We start from the raw sequence: 13340 nt of genomic DNA, 5'->3' as shown, positions 1-13340 counted from the left end.
TATTTATATATTTCTTTTCTTCTCTTTTAGGGATGTCAACGGATCGGATTTGGACCCGAACCCGTCGAGTTTTATATAAATTATTAAATATTTTATATATTGTATAAATAAATAAAAATAAATTATTTAAAAGTCGAAATTAAAATTTAAAATTTGAATGTAAAATCCAAATAAAAATTTAAAATTTTGAGTTCAAAATCAGAATCAGATTTCAAGAAGCAAGTTTTAGCTGCTTCTGATTTTGGGTTTCGAAAATTAAAAAACTGATAGTAAAAATCAAAATCAATTTTTAAAAATAAGATTACCAAATGCTCTATTCAGTCGAAAATCACTTCTGAACACAAAATCCCTTTTCAAAAGTTAGGCCAAATATCCACTATAGTTGATTCCAATATATGTACTTCTAAATAAGTTTTAAGTATATGTGGCTGACAAATTTACCTTCTCATTAATTTGTCAACGAAGAGGATTGGAACTCAAAACCTTGCATTATAATAGAAGTATTTAAAATTAACTCAAGTACTATATTATTTATAAAATTGATCAAGTAAAAAACTGACAAAAAAATTTAGTTAACACCCCAAACACACAAACCAAATAGATTATCTATCAATTTTTTAACAGCACTAGTAAAAGATAATATTTCGCCTCAATAATTTTCAAACATCCCTTCAAATATTTTCAAACCTCTAGACTTTGCAAATAAAATTTAGAGTTTAAAAAATATTTTGATTGTGAAGCCCACTTCTGAGGGTCATCTATCTTAGGCCTACTGTATCTCTTACACGCTTAATTTTTTTAACCTTTTAGGTTTAGCCACTGTCCAAAATATTATAATCGGATTAAAAGTTTTAATCCTATTATATCTTATATGTACAACTATCTGAGATATCACATTCTCTCCCGTTGTAAATCCTGACATTCTTGTCAAGTTTAGACTAATAAGTATCATGCGATATGAGACTTGTCTCGCTAGTCTTAACCGAGCTCGTGTCTCTGTAAGACTCGTCTCGTTAGCCTTAACCGACCTTGTGGTAGAGCCGCGCTCTATCCACAATAGTTATTAACATGAGAGGCTCACTCTTCCCGCTTTATAATTCTGATTCAAATGAAACTCAACTCACATTTTTAGTATAATTTTGACTCAGCCAAGACTCATCTCACACTTTCAGTATAATTCTGACTCAGCCGAGACTCAAATTACATTTTCGACTGATAACTAGCTCTGATATTAATTATAATGCCCCACTTCTGAGGGACCACCTATTCTATGACTACTCTAACTCTAGCATGCCTAACTCTTTTAATTTTTTGGACCTAATCATCGTCTAAAATACTATAATCAGGTTAAGAAGTTTAGCTCTATTATATCTTATATATAGAACTATATAAGGTCTCACATATATAATTTTAAAATAAATTTAAAAATTTTGAACAATAGTAAAGGGTAAATAAGGAAAAGGACATAAAATAATGTCTGGGCTCCTCACTACTTTGTGCGAGAGTGTTTTGTGGGCAAAAATTGCATGGACATAGTGTCCAAATTAGCATCTTTGGGGACACTCTCGATGGGCACCACGTGGTTCGCAGGCATCCATCCCACCGTCCCTTCCTCTACTTCTTTCTCTCTCTAAAAAATCATATTTTTTTAAAAAAAAAGGAATGGTGAGATGAATGCTTGCGAGCCACGTGGTGCCTATTCGGAGTGTCCCCAAAAATGTTAATGTGGACACTATATCCACACAATTTTTGCCCGCTTCAAAGCATGGGTCAGAATATTAAATTGACTCAAAGAGAGAGAGAGAGAGAGAGATACATCATATATTCACATGCAGATAAATATAAAAAAAAAAACTTCAAATATCACCCTGTAATTTCGTTTTTTTTTTACTTAGTATCCTGTAGTTTAAAGTGTATCAAGTTAGTATCATATGATTTCATTTTTCTCTTTTTATTATTTATTTCACTAATTTTTTTTTGTTAAACTAGTAACAAAATTAAAACTAAAGGATACTAAAGTGAATATCGATAAAGCTAGGTGGAGTATCTAAACTTTTTGTATATAATTTAACGAAATATTAACAGAGGAACTGACGAAAAGAGAAAAATAAAATTACGGGACACTAACTTGATACACTTTAAACCATATGATACTAAAATGAGAAAGTGCAAAACTACAGAGATGATATTTAAAATTTACCCGAATACAAATATATTATTTAAAATGCAGTAGTTAGTAAAAGCAATATTTGCGGTGATACTATTGTAGATCAAAAGGCTGAACATGGAAAAGTATGCAGTATTCATACGCATCTCAGATCAGTAAGATAAATTTTGGGAGAGTTGGAAGGGAATAATAAGATAAATTTTGTGCTGTAGTACCTACAAGACGGATTCAGCTTTCAGTGTGATCGAAGGCAAACAGATCAAATGTGAAAATATGCTTACGTGCTTTTCAATGGAACTACAAAAATCATTTCTTCAAAACTGAATTAGCCTAGATGTTATGTAAGCTGAACTATATATCCTTAACTAACAGGAAAGATGCATGAACCAAGCTCAGAACCTCTTAAACCAGAAGGGAATGAATAATGACTCAGAATACTGTATTATCCACCAAATTAATATATATATATATTAATTGTATTAAAAAATATTCTAGAACTAACCTGGACAAGGTTGAAGCTACAATTTCTTTGTGTATGAAGAAGGATTAGTCATCTTCCCGCTTAATTCATACTTGCCGTGCGTGATTTCCTACTTGGGTCTCTAAAAGCAAGCAGAAAAGCTTTAAAGCTTGAGAAACAAGTTAGCAGACTAAAGCCGAAGACTTGAATATAATTAACAATAGACTTGTACTACTCTCACTACTAAGGCGACATCTAACACGGTTTCTTTCTAAAAGCCTCGAGTAGAAAAGGAACTTAATATGAGGTAACACTGGTGGACTCAAATAGTAAGTCTGATACTTGTGCTGCATCGAAAAGCTAATAAATAAATTAGCTTCTAAAATAGAAGTTGCTGCTACAACAAGAACATAATTGCCGAATACTGCAACTAAAATAAACATGTGGATTTCTTTTCACCTATATATGGCATAAATTCTCATAAACAACACCTTCATTCATGCATCTACGACGGACAAATCAAATATGCCTCTTGAAAATTACAAGCGCGTGATAAATTAAACAGCAAACAGAGAAAACAAAAAACCCATAGCCTAGGGCATGACAATCAAAATTAGTTGACAAACAAAAAAGGAAACAGTTTTCAATAGCTGAGCTAGGACTGTTAGGTGATGCATGTAAATTTGAGCTTAGAAACACAAATAGTGAGACAAATATAATTCAGTTCCTCAGGATAGAATAAAAGCTAGTAACGAGAAATGTTTCTCGATAACCATTCGTTTAACTTGCAACCAGCTGACCACCGCCTGAATTCTACAGAAGTAACGTAGAAATAAAAATAACTAACAGATCAATTGGCGTGCTATCATCTTTCTGACATAAACACAAACAAACACACAAGAAAACATAAACCATGGCTAATACTGGGATCTTTCATCAAGATAAAGCATCATCTAATTTCTGAAAAGAGCCACTACCTTTTGCTCAAGCACACCATAGTCTAAATCTATGGATGAGAAAAGAGAAGGCATTGGTCACTGGGAATTAGGGATCCTGCTTGTACAAAGATGTATATTACCAGGTAGAAAATCATATGCCAACACTACGGTGATATTTCGTTCCGAGATAAAGAGTAACAGGAGCAGTGCTGCTAGTTGTAGACCATGTATTTGGGCGTTGCGCTGAACTTCTGATAACCCTTAATAACCTTATTCACTGCATCAAGAAAGTCCTTTTCTGTTACCGTCTTCCTGCGTGCCCGGATCGCATACATCCCAGCTTCGGTGCACACACTCCTTATGTCCGCCCCTAATATAAAGAGATACAGGAAATAGTTAGAAACTTATGAAGAACAAATAGAGCAATTTTGATGTTTGTCCAAGTAAAATAGACCGTAGACAAACATATGACACCAAGCATCTAAGTTCCAAGCATTCAGACTGGCTTTTACTTTTTTTTACTTTTAAAGAAAAGGAGAAAAAAAAAAGTGTATCGGAGCATAGTAACTTGTAAAATAAAAAAGTATAGAGCTACATCAATTATAGAACATTTTAAAATAGGTGCCTCTATCAAAGAACTTTTCGACTTCAGAAAATTCTACCTGATTTTGTCAAAACTTAAAAAGGATTCTGTCAAATTGGTTATAGAATATTTTATCAAGTAAGAAATTAACCCATTAGATTATAAAATACCCCTGTCAAAGAAGTTGCAAATATCACCAAGTTTTGAACAAGAGGTACAAAAGAACTATAAGTTTAGATAGTAAATTAACAACTTTAAGTTCAGGTAGGTAAGATCTGTTCAATTTTGCTTAATTGTTAGATAGAGTATTATCAAGACAAACCACTAATACTATTGAAATGAGGTAAAGAAACACTTCAGTAAATGCTCACCAGTGGAGTTGGGGCAGAGACGAGCAAGAAGTTCAAATCTGATGTCCCTTTCGCAATTCATTGTTTTTGTGTGGATCTTGAATATCTGTGTGCGACCTTCCAAGTCTGGCAGACCAAACTCAACCTTACGATCCAATCTTCCCGGACGGAGTAAAGCCGGGTCCAAAGTATCAGGCCTGAAAAGTTTGGAAAGAGAGGAAGATGAATTCATATGTTCTAAGGGCATGGTTAAGAGTTGACTTGAAGTACAGCTATAAACTAGAAAACATCAAGCTGTCGAACCTATTGGTTGCCATTAGAACTTTGATGTTTCCTCTAGCATCAAAACCATCAAGCTGATTGACGATTTCAAGCATAGTACGTTGAACTTCATTGTCCCCACCAACGCCATCATCAAAACGGGCACCGCCAATAGCATCAACTTCATCAAAAAAGACAATGCATGCCTTCTTTGAACGGGCCATCTAAATGACAAGACTACTTGTTAGACAAACAATGAAAATAACTACGACAGTAAGGAAATCCAAGAACAATAATCAAATAAGTTCGCCATTGAATCGCCGGAAACCAAACAACCTGGAAAAGTTCGCGGACCATCCGAGCTCCCTCTCCAACATACTTTTGAACCAGCTCGCTTCCAATGACACGAATAAAGCAGGCATCAGTTCTGTTGGCCACAGCTCTAGCAAGGAGAGTTTTTCCTGTTCCAGGAGGACCATAACAAAGGACACCTTTCGGAGGATCAATTCCAAGCTTCACAAATTTCTCTGGATGAAGCATTGGAAGCTCCACAACCTGAGGAAGAATAATAAAAGAAAACGAAAATGATGCAGTCATTGACCAACTTGCAGGTACCCGCTATATGTATAATCAATTTACACTACTGTAAAACCTGAATAAGCAATAACAACATGATATTTTTCAATCACAAAAAAAGGCATACCTCTCGCATCTTTTCAATCTGCTCCTTACAGCCGCCAACATCGTTATATGTAACATCAGGCTTCTCCTCCACCGTCATCATTGTAACACTTGGATCAATTTTTGGTGGCAAAGGAATCTGGATTTGATACTTATTTCGATCAACTCTGCAAACGAAAGATTATTAGATCAAACAATGACGTCCAACCAACACCGATTGAGATTCTCAGTAAAAGTCTCAGTCCTAGTAAAATTATTGATTACAACTTTGCGCATAACTAACTGCACCATGCCACAAATGCTTATAGATACAAGAAGTGTTGAAGCGCTGCAGATGGTTTGATGCGATATAATGTAAGGTCATCTAAACTGAATATTGTCAGTTGCACAACAGAACATACAGTCCAGGTAAGATTGATTCCGACATCCACCTCTGTAGTAATTATGTATGTCACAGGAGCTTTGACGGCCTACAAGTATTATAATGCTCATACAAATACCAGATTAAAGGACTCAAAAGACAGCACCAAGAAGATAGATGTATAATTCCTTGTAGATAGTATGTTGTCACAACCAGCAACTAGGTGCCAAGGCCATCCATCACTGTGATAATGTAACTCAAGTCTGTTTTGCCAATTAGTTGCTTTAGAAATAATCTTGCACTAATAAATTATTGTGCTCTATTGTTAATCTCTATATGAACAATAGCTTTAGGTGTGGTGGGGAAATGGAGAGGATGGGTAATGGACTATTATTGCTATTTATAATGAAAACATCAATAACAGCACACTAGACAGTTAGAAATACTAATACACCTCAAATGAAGCAGTCACAGAAAAGAAATTGAGACAACTAATCAAGTGAATGGTATTGTGGCCTTACCCAACTCGCATGCCTTCTTCAATATCAGTTGGAGAGACTTTGTCACCCAACCCCACCACAAACTGCACAAGTCCAATAGAAGAAAGAGAAAATTTAAGTTGGAACTTGGGATGTCCATGTTGTTGTCCATTTGTCCAGGGAAGTAAATATAGTAGGAAGAGCATTACATGCTAAAAAAGTATACCTTGGCAATTTGCTTAACATTTATCACATATTTAGCATCTTCTGTGTTCGGGCTAATAATCTTCGTACACCTAGCAACCTTTTGATGAAACAACAATCTAGTCAGACACCAAACATATGTAAGATGTAAAACAAGTTCACTAATAAACTCCCAGATATCACAGAATAAAACAAGCAAGAAAACCTAAAATTCATGCAAATTTGAGACAAAAATACCTGCAGAGGCTGTTCCTCTTGCATCATTTGCTTGTCAGAAACTAAATCCCACTGACTAGGTGCAGCTAAACCAGTGTCTGACTCTTTGATTCCTGGCATTTCATAACAAAAAATGTCTCAAAGGTTCCAAGAATATAATAGCAACATAATTTGATAACAAAAACTACCTATCACTACATTATGCTAGTTTAAATAAGCTGTGGAATCAACTTATTCCAAATACTCTTTCAGAAATCTAAAGAAAACAAAGAAAGCATTTTATATCTAAATTAGCTCTTCATGAGTAACGACAACCGAATCCAGCCACAAAAGACACCACCTTGAAAAGCACATATCTATTTCAAGCATCTTACTATGTATCCATTCGTAATGTCCATTGTATGCTTGATTTTGCTACATAATAGAATTGGACTATAATAACATAAACTCAATTCTTTATGGAACTATAACTTAAAACATCAATAATATGCATCAGCTGCTTAAGTACACAAAACTTGAGTCAAAAGAATGATTCTTTACTTATCACTTGAGAAAGTAGAGTCGAATTATTTCATTACAAGAAAAAAAAAAAAGCAAAACAAGTTCCAGTTTACATATTTATACATCCATTTCTTTGTATGTACACATATTTAGGCATATGATGATATTAACACACTACTCACCACATAGATCATTGATCTTCTTCACCATCTCCTTAATCTCCTTCTCTGCCTTCTTTATGCTCTCAGAATAAGGTCCCAGACCCTGCCATATCACACAATTCTCATTTTATCACCATAAATGCACTTAAACAAAATAAGAGGAACATCAAATAGTTTCCACACAAACCCTTATTATACAATCGATCCAAACAACAAAGGTATTAATAAATCACCACACTCTGGCGGAATCTGATGCACAAACAAAGTAACCTAACCTAGCCCTAAATCGAGGCGAACCAAAGAAGCGAGGAGATTAGGGGATGCGTACGTAGGTTTTGAGGAGGGCGATGTCGTCTTCGTCGAGGGGGCGCGGGTTCTTCTCGTTCAACTCGTCTTCGGCCTCCGGAGCCATGGCGAGGTCGAGGGGAGGTAGCGAAAGCGGCGATCCCTCTACAGCCTCGAGTGGTAATAGTGATTCAGCCGTGCGCCTTGTTGCTGAAGAAAGCTGAGAGGGTTTTTTAGTGAAATAGTTTCTTGTAACAACCCTGAAGAAATAGTAGTGGGGGAAGGAGGCGCAGCGGGTCGAAGCAGCAGTCTTCTGGAGCGGAGGCAAAAGGGCGGACCCAAGACCCGCCGGGTTTGCGGAGGGTGCGATGAAGGACGGAGCCGACGCCCGTTTCCGTTAACAAGCGGATCGGATGAACCCAGGGGCGGGTCGGGTGGATTTGGCGAACCCAGTATCCGCCGGTTCGCGGATAGTGCGGAGAAGAGTGGAACCGATGCCCGTTTTCCCGATAACCAGTCTACTGGACCGGGATGGCCCAAACCAAAGCCCAGTTACACCAGCCTATACTCCTATTTTTCACTTTTGCAATGTAGCCCTCTTAGCAAGTTAATTTTACATTTCAGTATGCATTAGTAGAGGTATAAATATCAACTAAAGATGTAAACAGGAGGAGAATGAAATGAATTAGCTTTTCTTCCCCCAATTATCCTCTTCTTCTCCACTATTTCTCTAATCTTCTCCTTCCCCCTCTCATCTCTTCCCACTCTCCTCTATTTTTTTTTAAACCCTACTCTCTTCCTCCTAATGATCTCACTCCTCCTTATCTCCCTCTGTCTCTCTACGTACCTCTCCTTCTCTTTTTCAAACTCACCCCCAAATCACCCTCAACCCATCCGGGACATTACATTTCTCCTAAAATTTTATTCTAAAAATATATCTGTTAAATTTTTATTTATAAATATAGTACTATAAAAACGGTGAATGGTTTCACCGCTTTCTTTCTTTTTTTACTTCTTTCTATATTTCTACGATGGTAAAAACGGTGAACCTTTTATTCTTTTTCTACTCCTATAAAGGAGTTATGAATGCGGTGAATCATTCACCGCATTTTAGAGGTCTATTTTTATAATTATTTTTTTTAAAAAAACTATTTTTACAATTATAAAAATTGATAGGATTATTTATAAAAAAATTCAACCTGAGAGGTGAATTGTGAATTTGTGAGGAGGGTGAGTGCAAAATTACAAAATAAGTCGACTTCTTATTCACGGCAACATGTTATGGTGGTGAGACAAGTTTTAGTCCGACGCCTAGATCGATGCCACATGTCAACAGAATGACAATGATAGGTAGAGTTGACTATTTGTGATTTGCGCCTGTATGTGAAGTGACACGGTACATTAATTCTTGACGATTTCGAGATCTAAATCCTATCCATTTTCTCCTTTTATACAAATTTTTGAGTTGGTATGTAAAACTTATTTTATCATTATTTTATACGAATCCAATTGATTAGCAGACTTTCCTAAAAAAAATGAAAAAGGAGTTTAATTGCATACTAACGTCCCTACAACAATGGTGAATGCAGATATATCATCCTGCAAAGCTCAACTTTCATAAGGTTATCATCTGTAAAGTACTAATATATTTCAGAATAGTCCATTACGTTAGTTTTCGTTAGAAAATATTTATTTAACACAATTAAAATACATTAACCATTGTTATTAATAATTGAATGCAATAATACCTCTTCTTCTTCTCTCCCTCTCCTTCCTCTTCTCGTTGCCGGTGAGGGAGGAGATGTGCGCAGACTCCCGACGGGAGAAGAGGAGTCATGGTCGCCGGGAACCGCCGATGCGTGATACTACGCCGCCTCCTTTCCGCGTATCTTCTCGCCGCCGCACCGCGGCGATCCTTCCGCGGCGGGTGGCGGCGGCATCGCCAGCCGCACTCCCGCATCGTCTCTCCGGCCAGCGGTGACCCTCTCCAACCTCGCCCCGCAAACCTCCCTCCCGGAAAGGCTCCTCCGTCCCTCGGGGAAACCCTAGTGCGTAAGCCATCTGCCTCGTGGAGCAGAGTTGCCGCTCCCCAACCTCCCCAGAAGCTTCCGCACACAGTAGCGACTCGCCCGCTTCCGACGGCAAATCAAGCAGTTCACCGCGACGCAAACCTCCTCACTCGGGGAGATCGGGGCGCGGTATCCGCGGGTGGGGGGCCAATGCCGCGCCGGGGGGGGGGGGTGAGCGCGGCGGGCCACAACGGCTCCACGCTTCTTCTTCTACTGTTTCATATCTTGCTCTTGCTCCTTCGTTCTTCTTCTTTGTCGTCGTCGTCGATCCTGCCTACCACTGTCAGTCTACACTCCACAGCCGAAGAAGGACAGTGGAAAGAGAAGAGCGGGTGAAAAATTAAAGGTAGGACATTTTTGCAAATTGTTTTGGAGGGACATATTTGTGAGGGCAAAATTATCATTTCACGAGTATACTGTTAAAAAATTAACAGTTTTCTAACGGATCCTAACCAGAGGGATATATCTGAATAAATTAGGACTTTTGCAAGGACAACTTATGAAATTTGAGCTTTGCAGGGATATATTTGTAATTCACCATGTTTGTAGGGACGTGTATGCAATTAACCAAAAAAGAAAAAAACTTCAAATACCACCCATGTGGTTTCACACTTTTTCATTTTAGTATCCTATGGTTTAAAGTGTATCAATTTAGTGTCCTATGATTTTATTTGTATCTTTTTATTATCAATTCCACTAATTTTTTTTGTTAAATTAGTGACGAAGTTAAAACTAAAGGGTACTAAAGTGAATATTCGATAAACCTAGGTGGATATCTAAAGTTTTTTTTGTATACAATTTAATGAAATATTAACGAAGAAGCTGACGAAAAGATAAAAATGAAACCACATGACACTAGCTGGCGATACACTTTAATCCACATAGTACTAAAGTGAGAAAGTGCAAAACCACAGGGATGGTTTTTAAGTTTACCCAAAAAAAAAGAAAACAACAACAACAACAACAACAACAACAACAACAACAACCCAGGTTCATTTACATCAATTCCGAAAACAAAAATGGAATAGCAATATTTCAATCAAAACCATCAAAAGTACAGCACACACAATCTGCAAATTCTGAAACAAACTTTAAATGCTTCAAAGGCAGTGAAAAGCAACAATTTCGCATTTAAGATATATTAACAATAAATTAGAAGAAATAAGATTACATGAATATCAAGGTCTTGCTTGTCCTCAAAAATATCAAAAACTTTCTCACTAAAACTGGAATAGGTTCTACAAAATGTCTATTAATATGTTCCTCCTTACAAAATACAACAGACATTATTCCTACTGGTTATACAAATAAGACAGATACACATGGAATTACATCAGAGATGCCGCTGCCTCGGGATAAGTTTCAAGTTTCTTAACATTAAAGCATTAGATATATATATATAGCAAAAGTAGTTTGTAGAAAATGTTGCAGAACGAATTTGAAGCACGAGTTCAAAATTTTGTGTCAGTTGATTCAATTGAACGTAATTGCCGACTTCTTTAGGGTTACTAGGTAACCATAAGCTATTGGTTGTTATGCCAAGCGACGACATCCTCGTATGGTAGATTGCCCCCAAATATATTGAGAGAACTTCCAACTGTAATATCAACGCGGCCCTTTCCATTGTTGAGACTCCACTAGCATAAGTTATCGGAATCTACAATGTGAAAATATTGAGCTATAAGTATAAGGAGTTTTTTATCGACATCCGCTGATCATATTGAGTACAAACAAAGTTAAATCTCTTTCATGCTCAAAACAAATTAATATATACTGCAAAACAGGAGTACTAATTTTATAAAGAGGCAATGTAAAGTTGAGTTCATCAGTGATGCAATGTTGCATTTGAGGTTGGGCCAAAAGACACTACACCTGTAAAGTACTAGATTTTAGAAACACAAAAGCTAATATTAAAAATGAAAGTATACAATAATTAGCGTCTTTAATGAAGGCCTGTAGTGACAAATTAGCAAAACCAGAGCTCTTTCTTGGGTCAGGGGAAATAAGTCATAAACATGTGGAAAAAACTGAATAACAGAAAGTAAGGTATTACATACATGTGAGTAGCATCCAAGCATGGTCACAAGCTCCTCATCAATTCCTAGCATGTCGTAGCACCAAGAACATTAATTAGAAACAGAGAAAATATAGTCACCGAATAAGTTCTTATTGGAGCCTATATTTGACCGAGTCCATCAGAATACTAAAATGCTAACCATTCGCAATGTGATAGAGGTGAAAGAAAAAACCAGTGATATATTACGAAAAACCAAATGGTATGCCAAAGGTAGAGTAGTAAGAAGCTCTGAGTTGCTTTAAAAAGAATTTAGTAGAAATACTATAGAGTAAGCCACCTTTTCCCCTCCACAACAACTCCATGAACCAAAAACTCATCTGCATAGGTTGCAAGAAATTCCAATGTCTACTCTTCTAGAATGACATCACCGAATTTCTACCATCTGTCATTAACAATGGTGTATTTACCATTCTGCACCAAAATCATAAATTCTACAATCAAATAATACTACCATTGAAAAGAAACAAAATCTGCTATCAACTCGGTATGCACAAAAAAGAAGTCTAATTGTAGATGTCAATAGCATGTAGCTAGAGGATGAAATAAGTGAATAAGTAAAACCAACAAAATTAAGGAAATTTCTTGTACCTTCTTTCTACAACTAAGATCCAAGACAAGCCTTTGCTTTCCAATCATACCAACAAGATGTTTAAGCCGTTCAAGGTTCATTTGTCCATTACTGAAAACATACTGCAAGTCAAATATTTAAATAGTTACTATGAACTCAATAAAAAAGGTCAGCATTGAATTGACATATAAACTTACTATATATTAGTGGCGGGCAAAGCATTAAATATGTGTAGAGAACCTGTGCTCCCCGAGTAATGTGTTTTACACTTTGAAATGCAGGGACTTGTGAGATTAACATTAGTACATTAGCTTTCATTAGAACTTTGGAATTTTAAGTTCTTCTAAATTTTCAACTACAAAGCAGAAAAAATTTCAATTATGAAACTATTTGTTATGTGAAAGTTATTGAGTACAGGAGAGAAACATACAAAACAATGATTATGATCATTCCAAAGATTGATATGAGCAAATGCAAACCAGAAGTATTTTGTGTATAATAAAAAAAAAGGGACATGATAACTATGCTGTTGCTCAATCAAGCAAACAATGTCTGTGAAATAAATAAATAAATCACATACTGATGTAACAATCACGTGGCTTGCACCTTCCTTGATATAAGTCATGGCATTGTCCGAATTGATCCCACCTCCAAGTTGCATGCCACCTAAAGTCAGGACAATTTATGGTCATATTGGCATGGAATTACTATGTCTAAATTGTGATGTCATATAGCAGACAAAGCTTCCATACTGAGAGAAAAATGCTAGAGAAAATACATCAAAACCTATTAAGAGCATCATTGTAACATTATTTTACCACGGATATACAAAAATCATAGGCTATAACAGAGCAACACAATAGAAAAGGCTACCATCATTGTAGGGTCTAGGAGGAGTCTATAGTTGTCTCTAGGGAGGTTGTTTGCATGATTCAAATCCACACAGCTGAGAATGAAAGGTTGACTACAGAAAAATAAT

The 13340-nt window shown here is 36.4% G+C and overlaps 1 protein-coding gene and 1 pseudogene across 1 annotated transcript; both read right to left on the bottom strand.

Annotated features, from left to right (window-relative positions):
* Positions 1-3299: 3299 nt before the first annotated feature.
* Positions 3300-7931, bottom strand: LOC109704369 (26S protease regulatory subunit 7A-like). Its single transcript, XM_020225120.1, has 10 exons — positions 7691-7931; positions 7384-7465; positions 6722-6813; positions 6507-6584; positions 6323-6384; positions 5463-5607; positions 5096-5314; positions 4802-4983; positions 4520-4695; positions 3300-3935 (listed from the first exon to the last, which is right to left on the bottom strand). Exons 1-10 carry the CDS (start codon positions 7772-7774, stop codon positions 3778-3780), a joined length of 1278 nt encoding a protein of 425 aa, XP_020080709.1. The 5' UTR covers positions 7775-7931; the 3' UTR covers positions 3300-3777.
* Positions 7932-11154: 3223 nt separating this feature from the next.
* LOC109704370 lies at positions 11155-13087 on the bottom strand (annotated as a pseudogene).
* Between the last annotated feature and the right edge of the window lie 253 nt (positions 13088-13340).

Source organism: Ananas comosus, unplaced genomic scaffold (genome assembly GCF_001540865.1).
Source record: "Ananas comosus cultivar F153 unplaced genomic scaffold, ASM154086v1, whole genome shotgun sequence".
In the NCBI taxonomy this organism is placed as follows: Eukaryota; Viridiplantae; Streptophyta; class Magnoliopsida; order Poales; family Bromeliaceae; genus Ananas; species Ananas comosus.
Note: the sequence above shows the minus strand (reverse complement) of the source record. Positions and strands in the feature narration are given on the sequence as shown.

Bases quoted from the DNA above. Each gene is read 5' to 3' on its own strand.
- LOC109704369 (XM_020225120.1), bottom strand. From the start codon at position 7,774: ATGGCTCCGGAGGCCGAAGACGAGTTGAACGAGAAGAACCCGCGCCCC. The intron at 5,608-6,322 runs GTAAGGCCACAA...TTTCGTTTGCAG, and splicing joins GAAGAAGGCATGCGAGTTGG to AGTTGATCGAAATAAGTATC. The intron at 5,315-5,462 runs GTATGCCTTTTT...ATTCTTCCTCAG, and splicing joins AGATTGAAAAGATGCGAGAG to GTTGTGGAGCTTCCAATGCT.